At 47.6% G+C, this 17,433-nt stretch overlaps 1 protein-coding gene across 12 annotated transcripts in view; it reads right to left on the minus strand.

Annotated features, from left to right (window-relative positions):
- Positions 1 to 3,005: 3,005 nt before the first annotated feature.
- LOC137538869 (serine/threonine-protein kinase BRSK2) overlaps positions 3,006 to 17,433 on the minus strand; it is a 365,619-nt gene continuing 351,191 nt past the window's right edge. For 4 of the 12 annotated variants that reach the window (XM_068261262.1, XM_068261268.1, XM_068261255.1 and 1 more), the window contains one exon: positions 3,006 to 8,052. In XM_068261262.1, the coding sequence (XP_068117363.1) occupies positions 7,829 to 8,052 (224 nt within the window). In that variant the 3' untranslated portion in view covers positions 3,006 to 7,828. The remainder of the gene's footprint in view (positions 8,053 to 17,433) is intronic. The other 8 variants (XM_068261257.1, XM_068261258.1, XM_068261263.1 and 5 more) reach the window with 4 other exon arrangements.

The raw sequence follows: 17,433 nt of genomic DNA on the forward strand, positions 1-17,433 counted from the left end.
CCGACATGATTGAACGTATTCTCTGGGCAAATCTGTTCACATTACGTGTATTTTCTTCAGAAAACCTGCACAATTATGTGAATTTTCTGGGGAAAGGGTCACCAAAACTTGGGTCCACTGTCTTTGCATTGCACTTTTAAAGGGAACCCGAGGTGAGAATAATATTGAGGCTGCCATATTTATCTCCTTTTAAGCAATACCAGTTGCCTGGCTGCCGTGCTGGTCCTCTGCCTCTAATTCTTTCAACCACAGACCCTGAACAAGCATGCTTGTTTCTGGTGTGATTCAGTTCACTACTGCAGCCAAATAGATCAGCAGGGCAACTAGTATTGTTTAAAAGGAAATAAATATGGCAGCCTCCATATCAGTCTCATCTGGGTTCACGTCAAATTACAGTTAGCTCCGCCCTCATCCGGTCATGGCCACGCCCATTTTTTTGCCGCGGCGCTCGAAGCGCGTCTCATGTTATAGCGCCGCCCATTTTTTGCCTCTTTACTTTTTTTTTTTTGGGGGGGGGGGGTCTTATAATACCCAGCACTGGGTGTCAAATGCCCTAGGTACGCCACTGGCGGTCGGTAAGCGGTTAAGCCAGACAACTTCCAAGAAAAACGTGCTTTGGACCCCTCTTGAGGAGCCTCCTGCAATGGCCATGCGTGTCACTTACTCTTCCTGCTTCATTAAGTGATGCACTTCTCTAACAGAGAAGATGGGTGACCCGGAAGTTATAACATAGCCAATATGGCAGCTGCAATTTTTTTGATTGACATCAAATGAAAGAAGAGATCACAAGCTACAGAAAGGTATGCATCTTTAACCACTTAACGACCAGCCCTGTTTTGTATGATCTGTGCTGGGTGTGCTTCAGCCCCCAGCACAGATCAGGTGGCAGGCAGGGTGATCAGACTTCACCCCTTTTTTTCCCACTAGGGGGATGTCCTGTTGGGGGGGGGGGAGTCTGATCGCCGCCACCTAGTTGTGCCTAGCGGGGGGGCGCCTCAAAGCCCCCCCTCCGCAGCGATATTCCCCCCTCCCTCTCCTTCCCTCCCCTTCTCAATATAGGCGGTACGGGGCAGCGATCCGTCCTGTACCGCCTCAGATAGGCTTCACCCTATCAGATGGCAGTGATCCCCGGCCAATCAGGGGCCGGGGATCGCCGATCTCCTTTACGAAAATGTAAACACCGGGGATTACTTTCCCGGGTGTTTACATTTAGCCTGCGAGCCACGATCAGAGGCTCGCAGGCTGTTCACGGAGCCCCCCTCCGTGAACTGACAGGAAACGGCCTCCATGGAAACACAGGTGGAACCAGCGGCTGGTCGTTAAGTGGTTAAGTACTTTGCAGTGCTGGTCGGAGTCTTAAAGGCATGCCCATGAGAGGTGCTCGGAGTCCCTTTTAAAGGATACCCACCCCAAAGAAAAAAGTTACATACTCAAGTGGAGGGAAGGCTCTGGAATCCTTAGAACCTTCCCAATTCTCTCTGTGTCCTCTCGTTCCACCACCAGCTCCCGTTCAAAGTTCCAACCAACTCTCTCAGGAGTCTCCTCGGATAGTACGTCTGAAGATGAGCGGCTCTGTACTGTGCAGCCGCGAGTCTATGCTCACACGTGCGCAGTATGGAGCTACTTGTCTTTGGAAGTGCTTGCAGACCCGAGTACATCTGTAGCTTTACAAGGAGACCCAAAGGCTTCCTTAATATTAAAGTCAGATGCTGGAATGGGGGGCCCGGCAGTGAAACAAGGGGAAAAGAGGACTGGGGCGTAACTACAGGGGATCAGCCTCTTCGACTGCAGGGGGGCCCAGAGCTGTAAGGGGGCCCCAACTAATACTTCACTCCCTCTCATAAAGATGTCCATCCTTCACAATCCAGTGTTTTTGTGACTGCATTTGTTATGGGTGTGAAGAGTATGATGGCCACACTTGTTTTATGACCTTAGCAAGATGGGCCCCAGGGCTGTGATGGTCTAAAGAGGTTGGCAATGGAAAGGGTGTGAATATTGGGTTACCCCATCAAAACATTTTTTCGTTACGCCCCTGTCCAGAGTCTTTCCCTTCTTAGGGCTGGTGCACACCAAAACCCGCTAGCAGATCCGCAAAACGCTAGCAGATTTTTAAACGCTTTTTTTTATTTTTATGAGGCGTTTTGCTAGCGTTTTGTGGATTGCTGCTGCGGTTTTCAGTATAGTAGATTTCATATATTGTTACAGTAAAGCTGTTACTGAACAGCTTCTGTAACAAAAACGCCTGCAAAACCGCTCTGAAGTGCCGTTTTTCAGAGCGGTTTGCGTTTTTCCTATACTTAACATTGAGGCAGAAACGCATCCGCAATCCAAAAAATGCCTCACCCAGGCATTTTTCGTTTCTGCAAAACGCCTGCCGCTCTGGTGTGCACCACCCCATTGAGATACATTGACCAAGCAGATCCGCAGCCGCAAGCGGATCTGAAAACGCCCAAAAAGCCGCTCGGTGTGCACCAGCCCTTAGTTGAGTATGAAACTTTTTTCCTCTGGGTGGTTACAGATATCCTAAGGGATACCAGACCCAAAGCTGCCAAAGGTATACATTGTAAGTTCTTTTCCTCATGACCTACCTGGTCAACATAAAGTGTCAATTCTCTTTCCTGTGTTAGCTAATGCAGGAAGTGGTCACAACCAATCAGATCTTCACATGATCCAACTCGCCACATGCATCTCAGTGAGTTCTGCTATACACAGGCTACTCAGAAAATAAGCAGTGCATACAGTTGCATTGATTATACAGTCACTTGGAGTTCATGAGGTGATTAACCTTTTACTTTACAAAATAATTGTGCAGACCCTGTGTGTTCCTATCTCTTCAACTATTCTACTTCCTTCTGACATTTGCCATAATGTCCTGAACTGACCTATATTACTACCTAAGAGTGTTCTGATAAAAGACATTTTTCTTATATCCCCTTTTACCCCACACATATTACATGACACAACATGTACAACAAGACATATCATAATAAAAACACAATAGCAGGTTGTGTACATACTGAACAATTTTATTGGTTGTTTTTCTGACGTTCCCTTTTTTTTTCATCCTTTTGAACGCCATGGCGGGAGGGTAACATGCCGCAGTGTGCGCCCGCTGGCTTTACAAAACACACAAGGGGGATATTGCTGTCCATATGCCTATCACCACCACTCCTAGCTGGTCTATGGCAAGGAAGTGGAGCGTAATACTGTAAAATGTGCAAGTGTCAAAAAGACAGAAGAGCAACAAAACATTGGTGTTAACCCATTCTGGGCACCGGTAACCATGAAAGCCCTGTCCTTCCATCTCTCCTGTCCCAAGAATACAGCACCTCTTGGTACATATTATCTTCAGATCGTCCTTTACATAAGACGTATATACAACAAATGGGGTGGGTATTAGCGCCATAGGGACAAGAGAGAACCAGGAGGGAGATAGGGAGGATATTGAGGCCTTGTTTTCCATTAGGAACCTTGAGTTGAGTTAAAGTGGCGGTAAGTTGGGTTCTCTCCTGCTGAACCATAAGAATGTATTGTGCTGTCTCTCATTCTCAGGACATATTCTCAGGAAATCAGATTATTTACATACCAACGGAATCATTCATCGCAAACTTGTTCCTTGTACAGCTAGTAGCTTAAATATATATATTTATATTGTATTTATAAATAACAGAGACTTTCACACCACGCACTGTGTGAGAGGCCTGTGGAGGATTGTGCTGCGTATAGACGCAGAGGACGCAGAGCGCGTTGCGGTACGCATACAACCTGCAGGCCTGGCATGCCTCTGTATGCAGTACCTTTCAAGCATTGCAGAGTTTAGGACATACATGCACTTTGCAGAGCCCCTGGGGGCTATGGCAGATAGGTTATTGGGGTTTGCCCTGGTTTGTAGATGGAGCAAAAGTGGTTGTTTTGTAAATTGTTGTGAATTTAATGTGCCAAGTAGATTGCAGTTTTCTCCTGTTTGTCCGTTGTTATACTTCAGTTGCAACAACCCTTTTCCAGGCCCTGCTCTGCTGGAAAATGCGGAAAAGCATCTAAAAAAAATATGCAGCTGTTCTTATGAATTGCACAGAGAAGGTTGGTGCTTCCTGCACACCCTTGATATAAGCCAAACGTTTTATAAGGGGTGCTTAGGCCAAATACCCAGAGGAAATAACCAGAGAAGGCGGCACTCACAGTGTAATGTTTAATTGCAACAGAAGCCAGCGTTTCAGGACTCACATGTCACTTCATCAGGGCATAACAGGTCTATCCCACAATATCACCAGGGAAAAAGTTCATGCAGCAGAAGCCTGAGAGTACACATTGCTTGCCAGCGAGTGTATGCCTGGCTGCATGGACTTCCCGGTTGATATTGTTGGATAGACTTGTTATGCCCTGATGAAGGCACATGAGTCCCGAAACGTCGTACACCGGGAGTGCCGGCCTTCTCTGGTTATTTCCTATGTTCTTATGAATAGGATGACATTTTTGGCATGTCATGTACTCTGATGAGCTTGCCCTAGCATAAATGGGAATAGCTTTATTAAGTATAGGGTAGTTTTAAGGTGCTCATTAACAGTTGAGATTTTCAGTAAACGATCGTATTTTCAAATGCAATGAAACGTTTGTTTTTTTAAATCTGCATCAACACTATACTACAACGCGGCATATCGCAAAGCTTGTCACAATGCTCGGTACTGAATTGCAAGTCATTTGTATCACAGATGTCACCGATGTCACATGTGCTGTCCGGTAGCGGACAGTTCACTTCACATTATTACAATGAAACCACCCGCACAACGCTGTGAGATTATAACTAACAATATAATGCGCCACAACAGGCACAGTGTGAACCAATCTTACTTTGTACGTTATCCAGAACAGTACCGCAGAAAACACATTTGGAAAATGTGACCTGTTACACCACAGAGATGTAAATATGCCAATTATATGGGCAGTGCAGTCACATACAACAATGCATGTCCAAAGTTTGAACGCAGCCTAAAAGCTCTGTGAATTGATATGATGCAGCAAAATGGAGGCATTTGCTAGGCATAAGGACCAGAATTACTTATGAGTGCACTGTTTGTTTTGTTTTGTTTTTTAAACCAACATTTGAACAGGCCATATTTATGACAAGGCACATAGAACTAGGCTTAGGGGCGGCATCATTTTAGAGAAAAGGCAGCATTCTGACTATAGAGCTAACTCAAGCAAAAGGCTTGCTGTGTCCTCCTCCAAACCTCCAACGCTGCCTGGGACACTGTGAATGTTCCTGGCCACGCTCTGCTTCATGCACCAGCGTGGCAGCTCTGCACCCAAGCGAGTACGGTTGCACCTGCACAGTAGCTTGAACCCACTCTTGGACTAGCGGCTTTGGCATACGGCACAGATGTGGCTGTACTCACGCAGGTGCCGTACATGATGGACATGTTCAGAGGGTAAATGGGCAGCATTGGTGAAGTGAAGGAGGACACAGGAGGCCTCTAGACTATCCAGAGGCTTCCCTTTAACTAGGCAAATATCTATCTTTTATTTTTTTTAACCGCTTCGGGTTCACTTTGCCATTCTCCTATCACATTTATTAAGCGGTAACATTCTGTGCTACAAATAGTCATGTTAAAATTCACTGAAAGCAGACCATAGCTGACAGCCTTATAAAACTGTTTGGCTACAAAGATGAGGGCTGTTGAGGAACGGCACAATCAGCTGACCTGAGAAGTGCGCTGCTGAAGTGTTGCAAAATATATATGGCTTTCTTTACCACTAGTAATGTGGGCACTTTGCCTGTCCTGTCTCCAGTTGTCAGCTGGAGGTTGGGCATTGGTGACCTTACGTCAGCCTCTTGTTTGCTCCATCTACAAGTGTGGGCATTGTTGTGGCTCCTGCCTCTGGACACCCTGCAGAGCGCCGTGTGCTTGTGTATATACAGGCATATGTAAACATAGTGGGCGCAATGCTCCTGTGCTGCTAGGCACTCTCGTGTGTCTACCTGCCATGCACAGCACCGATCCACAGGCCAATCTTGCAGTTAGCAGTTAATAATTTAAACACAAAGGATTAACACCCAGCCCTGAACTTACAAACCTTTATAAAAATAGCCCCGATATTTCACATTATGCAACAGGACATGCCAACCCCTCCCCCTACCCACCCTTTGCCTTGTGTACACCCCAAGAAATCATCCATCCCACCCTTCCCAAGAGCCGAATAATAGGGCACTGCCCTATACAGGGGTTCAGTACAGAACACAGCTCCTCTTCGTGTCCCTTTCTGGGTGTAGCAGTGTGTCGTGTGGTGTAGGTGTGTTGTGTGTAAACATAAGTAGCCCCATAAATACATTCAGCATTAAAAACCCTTAATATAGTCTATGGACCCTTTTCCTGCCTAGAGAGTGTCACACAACCCTAGGCATTCAATGATGGGTCTACGATTCTTGTGGTGCAGCTAAGCAGGATTTCAGGAGTAGGGTTATCATTAACGTAGTAACAGCTTTGTCTTGCAATGTTCTTGAATGCCCATAAACTCCCATCCTCCGTGCCGGTTGTGTTATTACTTTAATGGCAACCCAACTCCTGTGTGCTTTATTGCCCATCTCGGAAAGAGAGATGTCCCTGCTGCAGGCTCCGGATTGGGTGGCAGGTGCAGGGTGGAGTCAGGGTCATCTTCTGGCCAGGCAGACAAGGAAAGAACAAGGGCGGCTGGTTAGCTTTTTGGGATTATTCCTGGCAGGAAGGGGAAAAGTGAGGAAGAAAACAAGACACATGCAAGGGAGAGAGAGAAATTGCGGTATAAAACAAGGGATAGAGATGTAGTAATGAAAGAAAAGAAGAATCGGTAAAAGGAACAAAACAAAACAAAAAAACCAAGGAATCCAAAAGTAGAAGATGAGGAGATGCGATACAGAGGTGGAATGGCAAACAAACACATAGAAAAGGAAAGAAGAATCATTAGTTCGGGAATCTGGAACCAAGCAGGCAGCAGCCAGTATCGATTGTGCTCCGAGCTCTCTATATACATATTTATAGCTGTATATACATAAACATTCAATATTCCGGCTATCAAATGATGCACTTCTATCTAGCAATAATAATACTGCAGGTACAAGAGTGTGCAGGAATATATACACACGTATGTATGTATTTACATTGCAGAATATATATATATATATATATGTATACGTAAGATAAATCCATATTTCATCGCTTAGTGTTATCTACAATCTGGCATGACATGGAGGATGAGACAGAACCCAAACTTCAGAACCACTTTGTGCATTTGGATCCACCATGGAGATGATGGAATGAAAATGACTCTTGATAAATAAGGTGATGGCTTGAGAGAGAGAGTGCCTGCCGGCTGTAACTATGGTGATTGTTACACCCGCATGTCACATGGTGCGATCATCTGCTGCAGATGTTCAAGTGATGGCGACACTGCAAGTCTGATAACACTAAAATATGTTCCATAATACAAAGTACATTGTAAGACTTGTAGGTCCGCAGCAGATGGATAGCTACATTCTGGTGTACATGTATGGTGAACACATACATAGGAAACTCACACCTTTTGTATCACTACAAGCACACATACCACCTGTCAAGCAATGAAACTGTGGCATTCGAAATTCTCCATGTTTGTTGTGAAAGTCCATTGTGTCATGCTGGGTATGTGTAGCCAACACAACAGTTTTGCCCACAGAGTGTATATTACAGGTAAAATCCTATCCTATCACTCTGTGACACTGCCACCTTGTGTTCACTTGTTAAATGGCAGCGCATACTCCCTGTTGTATCACTGGGCTTTAGTGACATCTTGAGGTCACAGTAGGAATTTTCCTCTGTTATGTGCCCTGTTTGCTGGGGGAAGCAGGGACAGGGGCCTCCTGAGTGATGACGGGGCTGATTTTCCTGCTTTTTTCCTTCCCGCTGGCTCCCAGGGGCCCCTGTTCTTTATTATCAGTCGGACGCTGCTTGCTGAGGGGCCCAGGGGCAGGAGAAGCGTGACCATTCTTCTCGTCTGAAAAAAGTTGTTTAAGTACGTCAAAGAAGTTACTGATTGGGCGGCCTAGAGATAGAGAGAAAAACAGGGAAGGGAGAGAGGAGGGGAAGGGTAAGAGACAGGCAGAGAGAGAAAGGTAGAGAGAGAGAAACAGAAGGGGAAAGAATCAAGGCGTAGTAAAGTATACCTATTACTTAGCATGGAGGCAGCCATTTTATTAAAGGCCAGTGACCACACTGCTGTTCATTTATCATTGGCCGTATTCCCAATGATGTCACCAAGTCCCAAAAGTTGTTTAATTTTAGAATACTATGTGCATATGGGTACCTCCATGTAAGTTATAGGTGCACTTTATAGAAGGAATGAAGGGAAGGGAAGAATTGAAGGGGCAAAATGAAAAGAGGTGGTGTGAGCCAAAAGGAACTAGGAGAAAATTAGTAGGAGAGCAAAAGAAATCTGAAGAAATAAAACCCTGAATATGTAAAAGGGGTTTGAGAAAATAATAATCTGCTACTGCAAAAAGAAGAGGTATAAACATACAGGAACGCATGGAATAACTCCTCGTAAGAGCAGCAGTCTCATTTCCTTCCTGCTCACAGGTTTCTCCAACACAACAATTAAAAGATCCAAGTTTACACCAATTCGATAATTTTGAACGGTTTTCCTGAAAAATCGAGAGCTTTTCTTTGTGTTCGATCGATAAATTCGATCGAATTTCCCATTTTTGGGGGGTTTTTTTTTGATTGAACATGTTGGTAATTTCAGACCAACTTATCTCAAGAATTGTATGGTGTGTGATGGATCGTCAATTACTTAAAGGGGAACTGAAGATAGAGGTATACGGAGGCTGCCATATTTATTTCCTTTTAAGCAATACCAGTTGCCTGGACGCCCTGCTGATCCTCTGCCTCTAATACTATTAGCCATAGCCCCTGAACAAGCATGCAGCAGATCAGGTGTTTCAGACTTGAAAGTCAGATCTGACAAGACTAGCTGCATGCTTGTTTCTGGTGTTATTCAGATACTACTGCAGAGAAATAGATCAGCAGGGCTGCCAGGCAACTGGTGTTGATTAAAAGGAAATAAATATGGCAGCCTCCGTTTACCTCTTACTTCAGTTCCCCTTTAATGTACAGTTCCAATCATTTTTTTCTGAGCTTTAAATTATTTTATTCTTGATTGGGGAAAAAATGTAACATAGGTGTATGTGTGTACCAGGCTTTAGGTTCTTCTCCTATGCAAGCTGGCAGCTGAGGTTACCACTGAGCTGCAGGAGATATTTCACATCTTATCAATCAAATGCCCTTTATGCTGCATACCTATGAAACTGTCGCTGGGAGATTTGGGTGCAGGGTAAAGCCATTAAAAGGCTTACCCCGCTCCTGCACAAGTCCCAGCGGCGTTAATTACTATTCCCCCTCCAGGCTGCCATGGATAGTGGGGAAAGATGTAATTCAGCTGTCAGGTATTGCTGGCAGGCGAATTACAGAGTTTGCAGAGTAATTTGTGCTCTGTCTTTTGACGGTGCCCAAATCACTCTCAGTGCTGCTATAGCTGTAATTCCTATTACGGCCTATGGTGGCACCGGCTGTGCCCAAATCTCCTGCATTGTTTTTACAGCACTCGTTTAAGCCACCAGCAAGTAAGAAAAGTTATTTTAACCATTTAAGGACCGCAGTGATTGAAATCTACGCCCTGTTTTGGTGGGCTTTTGGCTGGCAGGGTGTAGATTTCAATCAGTGTCCGCAGCGTGCATCCGCCGTCTCCGCCGCTCCCTGTCGATCGCGCCGCTCAGACCCGACGATTCTCACCGCATCTCACAGGCTCTGCCTGTCTCTATGACGGCAGAGTCATGTGAGCCGGTCAGGAGCCGATTTCATTGGCTCCTGGCCCTGTCTGTCAATGTAAGCTGTTCCCATTGGCTTACATTGAAAAACAGGGTCAGGAGCCAATGAAAGCGGCTCCTGACCGGCTCACATGACTCTGCCGTCATAGAGACAGGCAGAGTCTATGTCCTGGGGGTCCCGGCGAGCGGCGATGACGGCGGTTGCGACGGGTATGTGCTGCGATTCGTCGGGATTCTGTCGGGATTGGACCAGCGGTCTCTGGTCCTTAACCACTTGCCGACCGCACGCTTATACCGTGCGTCGGCAAAGTGGCAGCTGCAGGACCAGCGACTCAGTATTGCGTCGCCAGCTGCAGGCTGATTAATCAGGAAGCAGCCGCTCGTGCGAGCGGCTGCTTCCTGTCAATTCACGGCGGGGGGCTCCGTGAATAGCCTGCGGGCCGCCGATGGCGGCTCGCAGGCTAAATGTAAACACAAGCGGAAATAATCCGCTTTGTTTACATTGTACGGCGCTGCTGCGCAGCAGCGCCGTAAGGCAGATCGGCGATCCTCGGCCAATCAGCGGCCGGGGATCGCCGCCATGTGACAGGGGACAGCCTGTCACTGGCTGCACAGGACGGATAGCGTCCTGTGCAGCCCGGTTCACTAGGGGGGGCCAGGTAGGAGAGGGAGGGGGAGGATTTCGCCGCGGAGGGGGGCTTTGAGGTGCCCCCCCCCCCGCAACACCCATCAGGCAGGAGCGATCAGACCCCCCCAGCACATCATCCCCCTAGTGGGGAAAAAAGGGGGGCGATCTGGTCGCTCTGCCTGCACCCTGATCTGTGCTGGGGGCTGCAGAGCCCACCCAGCACAGATCAGCTAAAACAGCGCTGGTCCTTAAGGGGGGGGTAAAGGGTGGGTCCTCAAGTGGTTAAGTGCCCAGAGACCGCTGGTCCTTAAGTGGTTTAAACAGAAGATGAAAATTTATCTTCTAGGAGAAAGCTTAGGAGAAAAAGGTGAATTGGATCGGGCCCATTTTTTTCTGCATGAGCTACTTTAGAAAAATAGTGGTCCGTACAGCTTCCAAAATAACATGTGATCTTCGTGGGTGTTCACAGAAAATTTTCCAGGAAGGGGGGGGGGGGGAGCCATGCTGCGTGCCCCATGCCAAAATACAGAAGAGGAAAGTTGTGGGGCGCGCAAAGCATGCCGCACCCAAAAATGGGGGTAATACCCAAAAATGAGTGTGGCCATGTATCAGAATGGTGGGACATTAGACTAGGACTATAGTAGGAATTAGATTGTGAGCGCCTCAGACACAGGTGCCCCCCAGTTTAGGTAGTGACAGGTGCTCCCCAGTTTGGGTAGTGACAGGTGCCCCTTAGTTTAGGTAGTGACTGGAACCCCCCAGTTTAGGTAGTGAAAGGGACCCCCACTTACCATCGTCCCAGCAGCCAGCCCAGTGTGAGCATCAGACCTCAGAATCAGCTGGCGACCAATGAGAGCGGGCACACGGTACCCCCGTGGACACTGCGCTGCATATGTGGAAGTGATGTCGCTTCCGCATATAAGTATTTCCGCATATCAGTGCGTTGTCCGTGAGCTCCTAGTGCCCGCACTCACTGGTCGTAGGCTGATCAAAGGCCAGTGGGGGGGGGGGGCAGCTGGTGGCTAGACGGAGGCGTCCGCCCCATTTTGTCCAACGTGCGGATGCCCATGGTGATCTTCATTGTAAAAAGATAAAATACATGCTCTTAAGGCAGTTAGCTTAACAGCATGTACAGTATTTTATCTTTTTACAATAAAGATCATGTGTTTTTTTTTTGTTTTTTTTTTAAGAAGCTGTGCGGACCACAATTTTTCTGCTTTAGATTCAACCCTGTCGGTGCACAAGGCTGGTTATTGCACACCTTTTGCATTTTGTTCATGTGTGCTGTTCCCAACCCCCTACTACTGTGTTTAAAGGACATCTGTAGCAAGAGGCCTATGGAGACTGCCATATTTATTTCCTTTAAAGCAATACCAGTTGCCTGGCAGTTCTGCATCTAATACTTTTAGCCGTAGACCCTGAACAAGCATGCAGCACATCAGTGGTTTCTGACATTGTCAGATCTGATTAGATGCATGCTTGTTTCTTGAGTTGTTCAGACACTACTGCAGCCAACTAGATCAGCAGGGCTGCCAGGCAACTGGTGTTGGTTTAAAAGGAAATAAATATGGCAGCCTCCATATTTTTATCACTTCAGTTGTCCTTTAACATGAGTTAGTTAACACTTAGGCTTGGTTACCATCTGCTTCTTTCTGTTCGGCACAGAGCAAAGTGGACTGCTCTGATCTAATATCGCATTCGTGCCCAGGTCAGTAGAGATGGCCCGAACGGTTCACATGCGAACTGATTTGCACGAACTTCGGTGGTTTGCGTTTGCGGTGAACTGCGAACTATATGCGAGTTCGCCCCGCCCCCATACTACATCATTAGGCTCAACTTTGACCCTCTACATCACAGTCAGCAGACACATGGTATCCAATCAGACTACACTCCCTCCTGGAGCCCCCCCCCCTCCCTTATAAAAGGCAGGCAACATCGGCCATTTCCCTCACTCGTGTGGCTGCAGTAATTAGAGAAGGGAGAGGAACCTGCTGCAGACATAGGAAAGCTAAGTTAGGCTCTTGTTAGCTTGCTCCTTGCTGATACTTATTGCTAAAAAGCACCCCTCAACAGTTCTTTTGAGAGCTAATGTTGTTCTTGTGATCTATTTTTTTTTTTTGTGTCCCACTGACACTTGCATATACATCCCTGTCAGTCAATCGCGGCTGGCCCTTGGCCCCTTACTAATTCCTACTGTGCCACTGCTAGGCCCAGCCCATTCAGTGCCTACCTTTTCACTGCACGTGTGTGACAGGCAGCTGCACATTTGTAATACCAATCACTGCATACCTGTTCGTGTTTACTGCACCTGCGTGACAGAAGCACGCAGTGTTATATACCAGTCACTGCACGTGTTCACAGTACCTGTGTGTGACAGCTGCACATTTGTAATACCAGTGACTGCATACCTGTTCATGTTTACTGCACCTGCGTTACAGAAGCACGCAGTGTTATATACCAGTCACTGCACCTGTTCACGGTACCTGTGTGTGTGACAGCTGCACATTGAATTGATACTAGTCACTGCATACCTGTTCAGTGCACCTACGTGACCGCACAAAGTGTTATATACCAGTCACTGCATACATGTTCACGGTACCTGTGTGTGTGACAGCTGCACATTTATAATACTAGTCACTGCATACCTGTTCAGGGTACCTGTGTGTGTGACAGCTGCACATTTGTAATACCAGTCACTGCATACCTGTTCACTGCACCTGTGTGACCGCACGCTGTTTTATATACCAGTCCGTGCATACCTGTTAACTGCACCTGTGTGACAGCTGACATTGTATTGTACTACCAGTCACTGCATACCTTTCACTGCACCTGTGTGACTGCACATTGTATTAGTCAAGTCAGTGCATACCTTTCACTTCATCCCCCCCCCATATGGACAAAACAGGTAGAGGCAGAGGCAGACCCAGAGGCAGGCCACCCAGCAGGTCTGTTTGAGGTTGTGCTGACGTGATTTCATGCGGCCCTGGACCAAAGTACAGTGCTCAGAAGAAGGCACGTGCCATCAACTCCCAAGATTGTCAGGACATGGTTGACTATTTAAAGCAGAACACCTCATCTTCCGCAGCCACCAGCGCTACTCCAAGCACCACACCCGCTACATTTGACACTTCGCAGGAGTTATTTGGTGGAGAATTCACTGATTCACAGGCATTATTGTTACAACAAGATGAAGGCGCTAAGCAAGTTATACCACATCATATGTCTGAGTTAGGCGACACTATGGACGTAAGGTGTGAGGAGGATGATGAAGTACCTGCTGTTGGTGCAGTTTTGGAGGTGTCTGATACAAGCGAAGCTGGGGAGGATGATTATGATGATGATACTGCCAAGGATGCCACGTGGGATCCTAATAGACAAGATGACCAAGGGGACAGTTCAGAGGGGGAGTCAGAGAGGAGTAGGAGAAGATGAGTTGCTGAAAGAAGCAGGGGAAGCTCGTCATCAGAAACAGCTGGTGGCAGTGTCTGGCGCCATGTATCGCCACCTATGGACAGCCAGCCAACATGCCTTTCAACGTCGGCTGCTAATGCCACCATAGTGCCCACACCCCAGGGCTCAGCGGTGTGGACATTTTTTTGTGTGTCTGCCTCAGATGAGAGCAATGCCATCTGTTCTCTCTGCCACCAAAAATTGAGCCATGGAAAGGCCAACACCCACGTAGGGACAACTGCCTTACTAAGGCACATGGAGAAAAAGCACAAACTGCAATGGGAAGACCACCTGGGGAAAAGCAGCACACAAATGCAAAGCCACCCTCCTTCTCCTCTTCCTCCTTCAGGTGCATCATCTTCAGCAGCTTTCTCCCTTGCGCCTTCACAATCACAGCCACCCTCCTCCACTCCGCCTCTCACCTTGAGCGGTTCTTGCTCCTCTGCCCACAGCAGCAGCCAGGTGTCCGTGAGGGAAATCTTTGAGCGGAAGAAGCCAATGTCTGCCAGTCACCCCCTTGCCTGGTGTCTGACAGCTGGCTTGTCGAAACTGTTAGCTCGCCAGCTGTTACCATACCAGCTGGTGGACTCTGAGGCCTTCCGAAAATTTGTGGCCATTGGGACAACACAGTGGAAAATACCAGGCCACAATTATTTCTCAAAAAAGGTGATACTCAAACTGTACCATGAAGTTGAAAGGCAAGTGGTGTCATCTCTGGCACACAGCGTTGGGTCAAGGGTGTATCTGACCATGGATGCCTGGTCTGCCAAGCACGGTCAGGGCAGGTACATCACTTACACAGCCCATTGGGTCAACCTGGTGACTGCTGGCAAGCAGGGAGTACGTGGCTGTGCAGCGGACCTAGTTGTGACACCTCCACGGCTTGCAGGCAGGCCTGCTGCCACCTCCTCTCCTTCTCCTCCTGCTACATCCTCTTCACTGTACTCCTCATCCTTGGCTAAGTGGCAGTGCTACTCTACTGGTGCTGCGCTCTCCTCTCCAGCTACACAGCCCCAGCTCCCCAGGGCCTATGCTGCATGCCAAGTATGACGGTGTCACGCCATCTTAGACATGTCTTGCCTCAAAGCGGAGAGTCACACTGGAGCAGCTCTCCTGGCTGCTCTTAACAAACAGTTGGATCAGTGGCTGACCCCGCACCAACTGGAGATCGGCAATGTGGTGTGTGACAACAGCAGCAATCTCATTTTAGCTTTGAATTTGGGAAAGTTGACACATGTACCCTGCGCATGGCACATGTGCTGAATCTAATAATTCAGAGATTTGTGTGTAAGTACCCAGGCTTACAGGATGTCCTGAAGCAGTCCAGGAAGTTGTGTGGGCATTTCAGGTGGTCTTACATGACCATGGCATGCTTGGCCGATGTTCAGCAGAGAAACAACTTTCCCGTGAGGCGCTTGATTTGCGATAGCCCGACTCGCTGGAATTCAATGCTCCTGATATTTAACCGCCTGCTACAACAGGAGAAAGCTGTCAATCAGTATCTCTACAACTACAATAAAAGGACATGCTCTGGGGAGATGGGGATGTTTTGGTTGAAGTACTGGACACTCATGCAAAATGCCTGTAGGCTCATGCGGCCGTTTGAGGAGGTGACAAACATGGTGAGTCGCAGTGAAGGCGCCATCAGCGACTTGATTCCATATGCTTTCTTCCTGGAGTGTGCCTTGCGCAGAGTGGTGGATCAAGCTGTAGAGGAGCGTGAACAGGAACAGGATGAAGAGTTGTGGGATCAATTCTCAGCAGAAGCAGATATTTCCTCAACACCTGTGGCAGCACAGAGTAGGGGGGAGGAGGAAGAGTCGTGTGGGGAAGAGGATTCAGATGATGAGGAAGGTGTTGTTTTTTTTAGGAGGAGGAGGCGGAAGAACAACTGCAGCAAGTGTCGCAGGGGGCTTGTGCTGCTCAACTTTCCCGTGGTATTCTTCGTGGCTGGGGGGAGGAGGGGAACTTACCTGACATCACTGAGGAAGAGCAAGAGGAGATGGATAGTACTTCTGCATATAAATTTGTGCAGATGGTGGCTTTCATGCTGCCCAGCCTGTTGAGAGACCCCCCGTATAAAAAAACTCACCTGAAGGTAGAAAAGATGCAGCACTTGCAGAACAAGCTGGCAACTATGCTTTACAGTGCGTTTAGGGTGATGTCAGAGCATAACGCAATAAAGGTACCACTGCCAGTAATCCTTCTCCCATGTCCACGCAGGCAAGGACAGGACGCTCCAGCGATCTCATGGTGATGTCGGACATACGGACATTCTTTAGATCAACCAGTGCAGCCTTAGCCCTTCCGGATCCACCCTCCACCAACGCCTCGACCAGCAGGTAGCTGACTACCTGGCTTTAAGTGTGGATGTAGACACTATGAGCAGCGATGAACCCCTGGACTACTGGTTGCACAGGCTTGACCTGTGGCCAGAGCTGTCACAATTTGCCTTCCAACTTCTCGCTTGCCCTGCCTCAAGCGTCCTGTCAGAAAGGACCTTCAGCGCGGCTGAAGGCATTGTCACTGAGAAGAGAAGTCGTCCAAGGCAAAAAATTGTTCAGTACCTCACCTTTATCTAAATGAATGAGGCATGGATCCCAGCGGGCTACCCCACACACAGCATCTCTGCCTGCACGCCGTGTGACTGCCTGCCCCAAGACAAAATCGGTCCCCACACAGCATCTCTGCGGTGCGTTACACAGTGAGTTTGGTCTGTCAGTGTGAAGCAGTAAATTAATGACACTACTAAGTTCGCCTCCCCATTGAAGTCTATTGTGGTTCGCAAAGTTTGCACAAACCCGAACTTTTGTGGAAGTTCGCGTTCGAGGTTTGCAAACCTAACATCGGAGGTTCAAGCCATCTCTACAGGTCAGACACGTTGCACCATAGGTGGCTAGGGTAAAGCATCTGTTGATCTATGCTGGTCAGCAGGCATGTTTTGTGGTTTTACTGACCTGATGAAGTGGGAAATGCCCAAGAAACATGTTGTCTGACCCCTCATTTGTGCAATAAACGCTTGAAAATTCAATTGTTGTTTTTGCTGCTTTGGCTGCTCTTTGTTCCATGGGAGATGTACACTACACTTCCCTTTTTTACATTTTTTAAAAACTATTTTATATATTTATGGGTGCCTTCTCCTAACAAAATGATAAAAAAAAATACATGCTCAGGTTATATGTGCAGTATAAACTGCATGTCAAAACAATTATTGTAGAAATATTGGTTTTGATTTGAACTTGCAGGCTTGAGACTTATTTGCCCACATTTCTGGCCAATTTCTGTCTGGTCAGAGAATATAGAAATTTGAAGCAAGCGGAGGAGCATGCCTGCAGGGCCGGCGCTATCATAGGGGCAACCTAGGCAATCGCTCCAGGGCCTTGAGCCTGCATAAGTCCCCGCTCTATTGTGGTCCTCTGCAAAGTTTTCAGCAGTGTAGTGACTCCCCTGTCCTGCCCTCGTCGTGTCTTTGTGTGTACCTTTCTTCATCCCTTCTGGCCAGACCTTCTCAGTGACCTGTTGG

The sequence above is a fragment of the Hyperolius riggenbachi genome, chromosome 11, assembly GCF_040937935.1.
Source record: "Hyperolius riggenbachi isolate aHypRig1 chromosome 11, aHypRig1.pri, whole genome shotgun sequence".
Lineage (NCBI taxonomy): Eukaryota > Metazoa > Chordata > Amphibia > Anura > Hyperoliidae > Hyperolius > Hyperolius riggenbachi.